Here is a 12,105-nt window from a genome sequence, read left to right on the forward strand (position 1 = left end):
AATATATGAATGGACAAACAAAATGTGGTATATGTATACAATGGAATATTATCCAGCCTTAAAAAGGGAGGACATTGGGCCAGGCACAGTGGCTCATGACTGTAATTCCAGCACTTTCGGAGGCCAAAGTGGGTGGATCACCTGAGGTCAGGAGTTCGAGACCAGCCTGGCCAACATGGTGAAACCCCGTGTCTACTAAAAATACAAAAATTAGCCAGGCATGGTGGTGAGCGCCTGTAATCCCAGCTACTCAGGAAGCTGAAGCAGGAGAATCCTTGAACCCCCAAGGTAGAGGTTCCAGTGAGCCAAGATCATGCCACTGCACTCCAGCCTGAGAGACAAGTGAAACTCCATCTCAAGAAAATAATAAAATAAAAAGGAAGGACTCTCTGTCACATGCTATAACTTCGAAGAACCCTAAGGACAGTATGCCAAGTAAAATAAGCCAGTCACCAAAACACAGATATCGTATGATTTAACTTACATGACGTATTTAGAGTAGTCAAGTTCACAGAAACAAAGCAGAGTGGTGGTTGCCAGTAGCTGGGGCTAGAGGGAATGGAGAGTTGTTATTTAGTATAGAGTTTAAGTTTTGCAAGATGCAAAGGTTCTGAAGAGTTGTTGCACAACATGAATACCCTTAATACTACTGAACTATACACTTAAACATGGTTAAGGTGGTAAATTCTATTTTATGTGCTATTTTACCACAATTAATTTTTTTTCTAAAAATACTAGAGGTTTATTGTAAGACTTAGCTGTATGTGGCTTGTATTTAAGCCTATGGAAAGAGTATATATTAAGAAGAGAGCTGGCCAAAGCCTGAGTTCTGGGACATTCCAACATTTAGAAGTCAGGGAGAGGAAGAGGATGTGTTAAAGGGAACTGAAAACAAGTGGTCAGAGAGGTAAGAGGATGACCAGGAGAATACGGTATAAGGAAGCAAGGTGACTGATTAGATGTGTCGTAATGCTGAAGAGGCGAGTAGAGTAAGGATGGGCACTTGAGCACTGATTTTGGCAAGGTGATTTTCTTGGTGACCTTAGCTAGAGATGTTTCAATTCAGTTATAGCAGTTGAAATATGTATGGGAGTGGATTACAGAGAAAATGGCTAATTTATATAGTCATTTGATTTAAAACAAAGGTAAGGAAAGGATGGTCTTTTCAGTAAATGATACTGAGTAAACTGGTTATCTGGAAAAATGAGGTTGATTCTGACCTCACACCAGAAAATGTAGTCCAGGTGGATTATAGATCTCAATAGGAAAGGTAAAATAGTTAAATTTCTGGAAGAGTTTATTTTCATAACCTTGGGATTGGATTACTTAAAATTAAGAACTTTTGTTCATTAAAACCTATTACTAAGAGAATGGCTGGAGCCATTTGCTTGCACTTGTAATCTCAGCACTTGGGAGGCCAAGGCAGGTGGATCACTTGGGGTCAGGAGTTTGAGACCAGCTTGGGCAACATGGCAAAACCCCATCTCTACTAAAAATGCAAAAATTCACCAAGCATGTTGCCACACACCTGTAATCCCAACTACTTGGGAGGCTAAGGCAGGAGAATCACTTGAACCCAGGAGGCAAAGGTTGCAGTGAGCTGAGACTCTGTTACTACACTCCAGTCTGGATGACAGAATAAGACTTCATCTCAAAAAAAATTTATGTATATATAGATATATATATACACACACACACATATGTTTATATTACTAAGAAAATGAAAGTGGCCAGTGCCAGTCCTAGAGTGGGAGAAGACATCTGTAATACATAAGTTGGTCATATATAGAACTTACAAAGAATTTCTATAAATCATTAAGAAAAGAAAACCCAGAAATCACCCACATGTCCAATTTACTGATGATTGGATAAACAAAATGTGGTATATCCATACAATGAAATATTATTCAGCCATAAAAAGGAATGAATGCTACAAGTTGGCTGAACTTGAAAACATGCTGAGTGAAAACAGCAAAACCCAAAAGATCACATATTATATGATTCCATTTGTATAAAATGTCCAGAATAGGCAAATTCAGAGACCTAAAACAGACTAGTAGTTGCCAGGATGGGGGAAAGGGGAAAGTGGGAAGTGACTATGAGTGTGAGGTTTTTTTTGGAGTGATGCACATGTTGTGGACTTAGATGGTGGTGACGGTTGCATATCATTGAGAATGTACTAAAACTTACTGAATTGTGTATATTAAAATGGCGAATTTTATGTTACATGAATTTTACATTAAAAATCAATGTAAAAATCAAAGGCCTGGATGGCAGTTTATTAAAGATATCCAGTTGGCCAATAAACATATGAAAAAGTGCTCAGCTTCATTTGTCCTCATGGAAATTGCAAATTACACTACGATGTAAACACTTCTGCCTGATGGCTAAACAAAAGATTGACAATAACAAGTGTTGGTGAGGATGTAAAGAACAGGAGTTCTCTGACAGCCTTATGGAATTTTAAATTAGAATTTTTTTTTTTTTTATGACAGAGTCTCGCTCTGTCACGTAGGCTGGAGTGCAGTGGTGCAATCTTGGCTCACTGCAACCTCCACCTCCTGAGTTCAAGCAATTTTCCTGCCTCAGCCTCTTGTGTAGCTGAAATTACAGGGACCCACCACCATGCCCAGCTAATTTTTCTATTTTTTTTTTTTCTTGAGACGGAGTTTCACTGTTGTTACCCAGACTAGAGTGCAATGGCACGATCTCTGCTCAAGGCAACCTCCGCCTTCTGGGTTCAAGCAATTCTCCTGCCTCAGCCTCCCGAGTAGCTGGGACTACAGGCGTGCACCACCATGCCCAGCTAATTTTTGTATTTTTAGTAGAGACAGGGTTTCACCTTGTTGACCAGGATGCTCTCGATCTCTTGACCTCGTGATCCACCCGCCTTGGCCTCCCAAAGTGCTGGAATTATAGGCGTGAGCCACCACGCCCGGCCCTAATTTTTCTATTTTTAGTAGAGATAGGGTTTCACCATGTTGACCAGGCTGATTATGAACTCCTGACCTCAAGTGATCTGCGCATCTCAGCCTCCCAAAGTGCTGGGATTACAAGTGTGAACCACGACACCTGGCCTAAATTTAAAAATTGTTCCATAGTGTCAACTAAAGCTGAATAAATTTCTATCCTATGATGTAGCAGTTTCACTCCTATGTGCATACCTAACAGAAAAGAGTCATTCCACCAAAAGAAATATACAAGAATGTTCTTAGCACTACTTCTCATAACAGTCAACTATAGGAAGCAACCAGAATGTCCATCATTATTGTGTTAGAATGGAATGCTATATACAGTGATCAGACTCAAACATTTTATTCTCTGGATGTCTTTATGCTCCTAAAAATTATTGAGGACCCCAAGAGCTCTAGCATATGTGGATTGTATCTTTCAATATTAACTGTCTTAGAAATTAAATCCAGGAAAAATGAAATATTTATTTAATTCATTTAAAAATAGTAAACTACATGTTAAATAATGTATGATATTTTCCAAAACAAAACAAAAATATTTAGTGTGAAAGTGGCACTGTTTTTCAATTTCTGCACATTTCTTTAATGCTTGGATTAAAAGAAGATAGCTAGATCTCACATCTGCCTCTGAATTTATTAAATTAAAAGTCACTGGTCCATCTTGTTCTTTGAATTGAACTTTTATCTGTGGGGCCTGTTTTGTAACATGATGCATTAGTTATTTGGAAAATATTGCTTCAATTAGTTATGCAGATCTTCCAGACTCTGACACATTTTCTTATAAAATAGCCAAAAAATCATATTTGTTAATAACTCCACTAATCTAATCACAGAAGTCTTGAAGTATTTGAAAGCTGTTAGGCTCACAGGGGCTGATACAAACTTTCCTGACGTCTAATTTTGGCCACGTGCAGCAGCTCATGCCTGTAATCCAAGCACTTTGGGAGGCCAGGCGGATCAACCTGAGGCCAGGAGTTCAAGACCAGCCTGGCCAACATGGTGAAACCCCATCTCTATTAAAAATACAAAAATTAGCCGGGCATGGTGGCATACCTGTAATCCCAGTTACTTGGGAGGCTGAGACAGGAGAATCACTTAAGCACAAGGCGGAGGTTGCACTGAGCTGAGATCAGGCCATTGCACTCCAGCCTCTGTGACAGAGCGAGACTCCATCTCAAAAAAAAAAAAAAATCTAATGTTTACTTGTAAACTAGAATTGTGTCATTGGCAAATACAGTCAGTTTTTCTTAAAGTGACAGATTAATTTTTCAGTTTGCCAAAATGTCTGCCAAGTCTGAATCACCATAGTTTAGCAATTTGTTAATCACTATAGCTTATCCATCTGTTCTTTCAAGTAAAAATTGAATTCCATGCAAAAAAGTGGCTAATTTGGCTTGCAACTAGAACAATCAAGTGCATGCTTTTTTTCAAACCAATTAATCTACTTTGGTCTCCAGCAGAGGCCATTTTCATCCATGGAATATTAAAAAGATGTGTGTGGAAGCGCTGAGATTTAATAAAACTAATAATGATTGCTTTTCATTATAGGTATTCTTAAGTGAATCTGGCACTTTTTTCCTGCAAGCCATGACTGAAGAAAGCAGTGATTATGTACAGCTTGGGGCCACTGCTTTGATTCGGGCTAAGGCACCAGCAGTTTTACTCTCCATTGCTTTTTGTACAAATACTAACATTTTCCAGGATAAATAACGAGATTCAAAAAAGTTATTAATTTGAACATTTAGCACCACACTGTTTGTTACCAAGCATTTACATAAAAGAGGGTCCTCTTTAATGATTAATTGGCACTGATACTAAGTGAATATAAGGAAAACACCAAGTCTAGCTATGTAGATTAATCCATCTGTAAGACTTAAGTACAATTCAGTCTTCCTGTTTGCAGCTTAATCTGTAACTTGGGTTATTATTTCATTTGGAAATTGTACTTTTGTGAGCCTCAACCTACCGGGCTCAAGCAATCTACCACCTCAGCCTCCCAGGTAGATGGGAGGTTGAGGCCGGTAATCCCAGCACTTTGGGAGGTCCAGTTGGGCGGATCACGTGAGGTCAGGAGTTTGAGACCAGCCTGGCCAACATGGTGAAACGCTGTCTCTACTAAAAATACAAAAAGTAGTCGGGCGTAGTGGCAGGTGCCTGTAGTCCCAGCAACTCGGTAGGGTGAGGCAGGAGAATCGCTTGAACTTGGGAGGTGGAGGTGGCAGTCAGCCGAAATCGCACCACTGCACTCCAGCCTGGGTGAGAGTGAGACTCCATATTAAAAAAAAAAAAAGCCGCCAAAAATAGTTACAGTCATAGAAGCAGAGAGCAGAATGATGGTTGCCAGCAGAAGGGGAGGGAAAATGGGGAGATGTTGGGCAGGGGGTATAAAGCTTCACTTATGCAAGATGAGTGGGTTCTGAAGATTTGACATAATATATTATGACCCTACTTGGCAGTATTGTATTGTATTGTATACTTGAAATGTGCTGAGTGTTAAGTGTTCTCATCACAATAAAAAGAAAATGGTTAACTATGTAAGGTGATGAATATGTTCACTGATTATGGTGATTATTTCACATTGTAAATGTATATCGAATCATCAGGTTGTACACTTTAAATATATAGAATTTTAATTGTCAATTTTCCCTCAATAAAGTGGGGAAAAACAAATATTGAGACATTTAACTATGAATGCTATAATTAATATTTTTATATATTGGTGCTATGTGCTAATAGAACAAAGAATTTATTAAATCAGTAAACACTTTTAAATTTTTATTGTGTTTTAAATACTTAACATGAAATCTACCCTCTTAGTGTATTTTTAGGTGTACAATACAGTGTTGTCAAGTGTGGGCACAGGATTGTGCAACAGATCTTTTTTGTTGTTGAGACAAGGTCTTGCTGTTACCCGTGCCAGAGTGCAGTGAAGTAATCACAGCTCACTGCAGCCTGGACTTCCCAGGCTCAAGCAATCTTCCTACCTCAGCCTCCTAACTAGCTGGGACCACAGATACACACCAGTATACCCAGCTAAATTTTTATTTTTGTATTTTTTTAGTAGAGACAAGGTCTCACTATGTTGCCCAGGCTGGTTTCAATCTCCTGGACTCAAGTAGTCCTCCCATCTCAGCCTCCCAACATGCTGGAATTACAGATGTGAGCTACCACACCAGATTTTTTAATAATAAAAGTAGTCTCCTCCGCCTCCCCCACAAAAAACACTGGCCAGGCACAGTGGCTCATGCCTCTAATCCCAGCGCTTTGGGAGGCTGAGGTGGGTGGATCACTTGAGGCCAGGAGTTTGAGACCAGCCTGACCAGCATGGGGAAACCCCATCTCTACTAATGATACAAAAAAATTAGCCACTGTGGTGGCACACACCTGTAATCCTAGCTACTTGCGAGGCTGACACAGAGAATTGATTGAACCCAGGAGGCAGTGGCTGCAGTGAGCCAAGATTACGCCACTGTACTCCAGACTGGGCCACAGAGCAAGACTCCATCTAAAAAAAAAAAAAATCTTGCCGGGCATGGTGGCTCACTCCTGTAATCCCAGCACTTTGAGAGGCCAAGGTGGGCAGATCACTTGAGGTCAGGAGTTTGAGACCAGCCTGGGCAACATGGTGAAACCCCGTCTCTACTAAAAATACAAAAATTAGCTGGATGCAGTGGCACACACCTATAATCCCAGCTACTTGGGAAGCTGAGGCAGGAGAATTGCTTGAACCTGGAAGGTGAGGTTGCAGTGAGCCGAGATCATGCCACTGCACTCCAGCCTGGGTGACAGAGTGAGACTCCATCTCAAAAAAAAAATTCTTTTCAAGTACAAGAAATACATATTCTCTTTTTATTATATAATAAAATATTATTTTTATTTATTTTATTTTTTTTTTTTAATTGCATTTTAGGTTTTGGGGTACATGTGCAGAACATGCAAGATAGTTGCATAGGTACTACACATGGCAGTGTGTTTTGCTGCCTTCCTCCCCTTCACCCACATTTGATTTGGCATTTCTCCCCAGGCTATCCCTCCCCAGCTCCCCCCCCCGCTGTCCCTCCCTAAAATATTATTATCAAATGAAATATTTATTCTTTTGTTTCCATGTAGGTACATGGAAAACTTGGGGATTTCACAATAATTTCTTAGACAATAATGATGTTACAGACATAAAAGCAGGTATAAATAAATACAGTTTTTAAGAGCACAGAAGTACTGGTAACAAAGCTAATCTCTGAAAGTACACATTTATTCTCCAAACCTACTACTCCAGAAACTTCTATAATACACAGAAATACATAATCACACATTCTGTTAGATTTCAGAATGTGACATCATCACACTTCTAGTAGTCTCATAGTAAGAGAATAAGTGAAAGGCAAATGTCTCAGGATTAGTATGAAAATAGCTTTGACCTTATAGACTTCTTGAAAGGGTCTCAGGTACCCTCCGCAGTCTTTGGACCACCCATTGAGTACTGCTGCTATATAGTAATGAAAATGAAGAAACTACTGCTGAACCCGGGAGGCAGCGGTTGCAGTGAGCCAAGATCGCTCCACTGTATTCCAACCTGGGCAACAGAGTGAGACTCCGTCTTGAAAAAAAAAAAAGAGTTCTCCAAGCCTTTTCTATCTTATGTGAATTATTTGCAGTTATCTCTCATTGCTGCCATAGATATTTTATTTCTCTCATGGTACAAAATCAGGAGTTAAAATATATTTCTTATCTTTCAGACTTGGCATCCAGAGATGAGCCCCAGAAATTATCTCCAAAAAGAGATATTTATGAAACAGAATTGTCCCAGTGGGTTAGCATGGAAGAATTTGAAAGCCATAATCTTGAGAGATCCATTTTTAGAAATATCTGGGAAGGCAACTGTCATTTTGAGCAACATCAGGGACAAAAGGAGGGCTATTTTAGACAATTTTTGGTTAACCATGAGAACATGCCCATTTTTAGCCAACATACTTTAGTCACTCAAGAATTTTATGATAGAGAGAAAATCTCTGAATGTAAAAAGTGTAGAAAAAACTTTAGTTACCATTTACTTTTTAGTCACCACAAAACTCATTCTGAAGAACTTTCTGAATGTAAAGAATGCACAGAAATTGTTAATACACCATACCTTTTTAAACAACAGATAATTCAAAATGGTGACAAATGCAATGAGTGTAAAGAATGTTGGAAGGTCTTTGTTCATTGCTCACAACTTAAACAACATCTAAGAATTCATAATGGTGAAAAACGCTACGAATGCAACGAATGTGGGAAGGCCTTTAATTATGGCTCAGAACTTACTCTACATCAAAGAATTCACACTGGTGAGAAACCTTATGAATGTAAAGAATGTGGGAAAGCCTTTAGACAGCGATCACAGCTTACTCAACATCAGAGACTTCATACTGGTGAAAAACCCTATGAATGTAAGCAATGTGGGAAAGCTTTTATTCGTGGCTTTCAACTTACTGAACATCTGCGACTCCATACTGGTGAGAAACCCTATGAATGTAAAGAATGTGGGAAGACTTTTAGGCATCGCTCACATCTTACTATACATCAAAGAATTCACACTGGTGAGAAACCCTATGAATGTCGGGAATGTGGGAAGGCCTTTAGCTACCACTCAAGCTTCTCTCACCATCAGAAAATTCATTCTGGTAAGAAACCTTATGAATGTCATGAATGTGGGAAGGCTTTTTGTGATGGCTTACAACTAACCCTACATCAGAGGATTCATACTGGTGAGAAACCCTATGAGTGTAAAGAATGTGGGAAGACTTTTAGACAGTGTTCCCACCTCAAAAGACATCAGAGAATTCATACCGGTGAGAAACCTCATGAATGTGTGATATGTGGCAAGGCCTTTAGACTTCATTCACACCTTATTCAACATCAAAGAATTCATACTGGTGAGAAACCCTATGAATGTAAGGAATGTGGGAAAGCCTTTAGCTATCATTCAAGCTTCTCACACCATCAGAGAATTCATTCTGGGAAGAAACCGTATCAGTATGGGAAGGCATTTAATCATGGATTACAACTTAACTTACATCAGACTCTTCATACTGGTGAGAAGCCAGTCACATTTCCGCTCCTTCCTCCCCATCCTAGTCTAGCATCATGAAACTTGTTGATGGAAATATACATTGTCTTTGTTTTATTTAAGGAAAACTTTGATAAGCTACCATGTTTCATTAGTATTGATTTATTTAACTAATCCTTGAAAACCAAATGTTTTTAAGTGAGAAAATGGAAAAGTAATTAAAGTGTAAATTTTGCTTTCATTTTAATGCTGTTTTTGAGTTACTGTATTAACCATTATTGAGAATAAATCTTCTAAAATTACATGTTTCACTGAAACCAGTGAAATATAGCATAAATAAAATGAAAACAATTTCCTCTGCTCCCACAACTCTCTGAGATAACTAGGATGTTAACTTCTTCTTCCATTTGCTCAAACAACTTGTACACAGAAGGCATTTGTTGCATGTGTTTGGAGGAGGTTTTACCCCTGTATGGACATTTTGGTGTCTTGTCCTTTTCATAATAATCATGAATACTTTTCCAGCTCAGTATATAAAGATGTAACCATCTTTAAGCTTCAGAATATCTCTAGAATGGAATGTATGTCAGCATTTTGAGCCATCACCTACTATAGTCATTCAAGCTGTTTCTTTTTGAGATGGAATTTAGCTCTTGTTACCCAGACTGGAGTGCAATGGCACCATCTCGGCTCACCGCAACCTCCACCTCCTGGGTTCAAGCAATTCTCCTGCCTCGGCCTCCCAAGTAGCCGGGACTACAGGGTGCACCACCATGCCCAGCTAATTTTTGTATTTTTAGTAGAGACGTGGTTTCACCTTGTTGACCAGGATGGTCTCGATCTCTTGATCTTGGGATCCACCCACCTCGGCCTCCCAAAGTGCTGGGATTACAGGCGTGAGCCACCGCGCCCGGCCTCAAGTTGTTTCTGATTTTCACCTGGAACTCTAATGCAGTAAACATTCTTACCTTCTTTTGTTTCTGTTGAGCAAATTCCAAACAGTGGGATTAAAGAGCATCTGGTGTATGTATTCTGAGATTACATTTACCTTTTAAAACCTTTTAATTTTTTTTTTGTTTAAATAATAAAAGCACATGATAAAAATTCAAAAATTGCCAAAAATGTGAAAATTAAATGTCCCCTAATATTCAGTTTTGTAGCCACTCACTTTCTCTCCTCAAGTGCAACAAGTACTATCAGTTTCTTTTTTTCTATCAGGAATATTCCAAGTAAGTTTAGTAAATTCTTCAGACAAAAGTACATTATTCATAATATGTGATTTATTACACAGTCTTATCATTAGTCCACATTTGGCCGACTTTATTTCATTCTTTTTTTTTAGACAGGGTCTAGCTTTGTCACCCAGGCCAGAGTGTAATGGCACAATCTTGGCTAACTGTAACCTCTACCTCCCAGGTTCAAACAATTCTCCTGCCTCAGCCTCCGGAGTTGCTGGAACTACAGGCATACACCACCATAGCCAGCTAATTTTTGTATTTTTAGTAGAGACAGTTTTTCACCATGTTGACCAGGCGGGTCTTGAACTTCTCACCTCAGATGATCCATCTGCCTCAGCTTCCCAAAGTGCTTGGACTGCAGGTGAGAGCTGCTGTGCCCAGCCCACTTCATTTTTTTTTTTTTTTTAAGACAGGGTCTCACTCTGTTACCCAGGCTGGAGTGCAGTGGTGCAATCTCAGCTCACTGCAACCTCCGCCTCCTGGGTTCAAGCAATTCTCCTGTCTCAGCCTCTCAAGTAGCTGGGATTATAGGAACTTGCCACCACACATGGCTAATTTTTGTAATTTTAGTAGAGACAGGGTTTCACCATGTTGGTCAGGCTGGTCTTGAACTCAACCTTGTGATGTGCCCACCTTGGCCTCCCAAAGTGCTGCGATTACAGGTGTGAGCCACCACTCCTGGCCACCTGCTTCATTTTTAATATATTTCAGGAATTTTAAAACTTTGTGGTAACTATCAATTTACTGCCTCTCAACTCTGAATCCTTCACTGCCTGCTCTGCAGTATTGGAACTGGATTCTGTGAACATTTCTCCTTTGCCACCTGGCATGATGTTACTCTCTGCCAGCAGAGTATGGGGAGGACACTAGAGGAGGAGGGTTTTTTCTCTTCTTAGGTTTGTTTCACTTTTATCAGGCTCCTGTAGTACCTGTAGCAGTAGCCCTTGGCTCCTGTAGTATGTGACCTCCAGCAGCACCGGCCTCTAACATGCACTTGGGTGGCTTCACAGTGAGTAATAAGGGGTAGTGGCATCTCTGAAGCTGGCTTTTGCCATCTACACAGAGGTTGACTTCCTGAAAGTCCTACCTCTCTGCCATTCTGAACCATGTCTATACCCTTTCAAAGAAGGCCTGGATTTTGGCCGTGTGGGAGAGTGGGCTATTTTGCGTCAGGTATCTCAGTCCATGCTTTCTAGGGTCAATCATGGCTACCAATTTCTTTTGTATTCCCTGAATATTCTAGGTAAAGTTTTTAAATCCTTTGGACAAAAAGTAAACAATAACTTCATTAGCACTGTATTATAGGGTGGATTTATATATGTTTATACTTAAGATATTTATTTTTTACTTCCTCAATCCAAGAATTCACATCCTTCATTGGTTCTCAAAAATTCTCAACTATTTCCACTTATAATATTCCTCTCCCTCATTTTCTGCCCACTTCTCCCTTCTCTGTCTACCCTCTGAATTATACATTGATCTTTTCCTCACTGTCTTTTTAGGTCTTTTGCTTATTTGTCCAACAGTACTGTCAAGAACAGAACTCCTTGTGTGTACATTTTTTAAATTACATATTTTATATCGTGCTATACAATCCAAAATTTGTTTCAATCAGTTAGTAAGTTCTTATAATTAAGTCTCTTTTTGTGATTTACAGGGTAGTTAAGGAGGGAGTGGGGTCAAGGGGGATGTGGATGTGGCTATAAAAAGGCAACATGAGGAATCCTTGTGATGATGGAAATGTTCTGTGTTTTGACCCAATGTCAACATCATGCTTGTGATATATAGTGTTTCAAGACAATTAGCATTGGGGAAAACTTAGTAAAGGGTACATGGGATCTTTTTGTATTTT

The 12,105-nt window shown here is 39.5% G+C and overlaps 1 protein-coding gene across 2 annotated transcripts in view; it reads left to right on the forward strand.

Moving 5' to 3' along the window:
- Nucleotides 1–9,375, forward strand: part of ZNF461 (zinc finger protein 461) — a 41,908-nt gene extending 32,533 nt beyond the window's left edge. For both annotated transcript variants that reach the window (XM_008987815.5, XM_008987814.5), the window contains one exon: nt 7,706–9,375. In XM_008987815.5, coding sequence (XP_008986063.1) covers nt 7,706–9,096 — 1,391 coding nt within the window. In that variant the 3' untranslated portion in view covers nt 9,097–9,375. The remainder of the gene's footprint in view (nt 1–7,705) is intronic.
- The last annotated feature ends 2,730 nt before the right edge of the window (nt 9,376–12,105 follow it).

Source organism: Callithrix jacchus, chromosome 22 (genome assembly GCF_049354715.1).
Source record: "Callithrix jacchus isolate 240 chromosome 22, calJac240_pri, whole genome shotgun sequence".
NCBI lineage: Eukaryota > Metazoa > Chordata > Mammalia > Primates > Cebidae > Callithrix > Callithrix jacchus.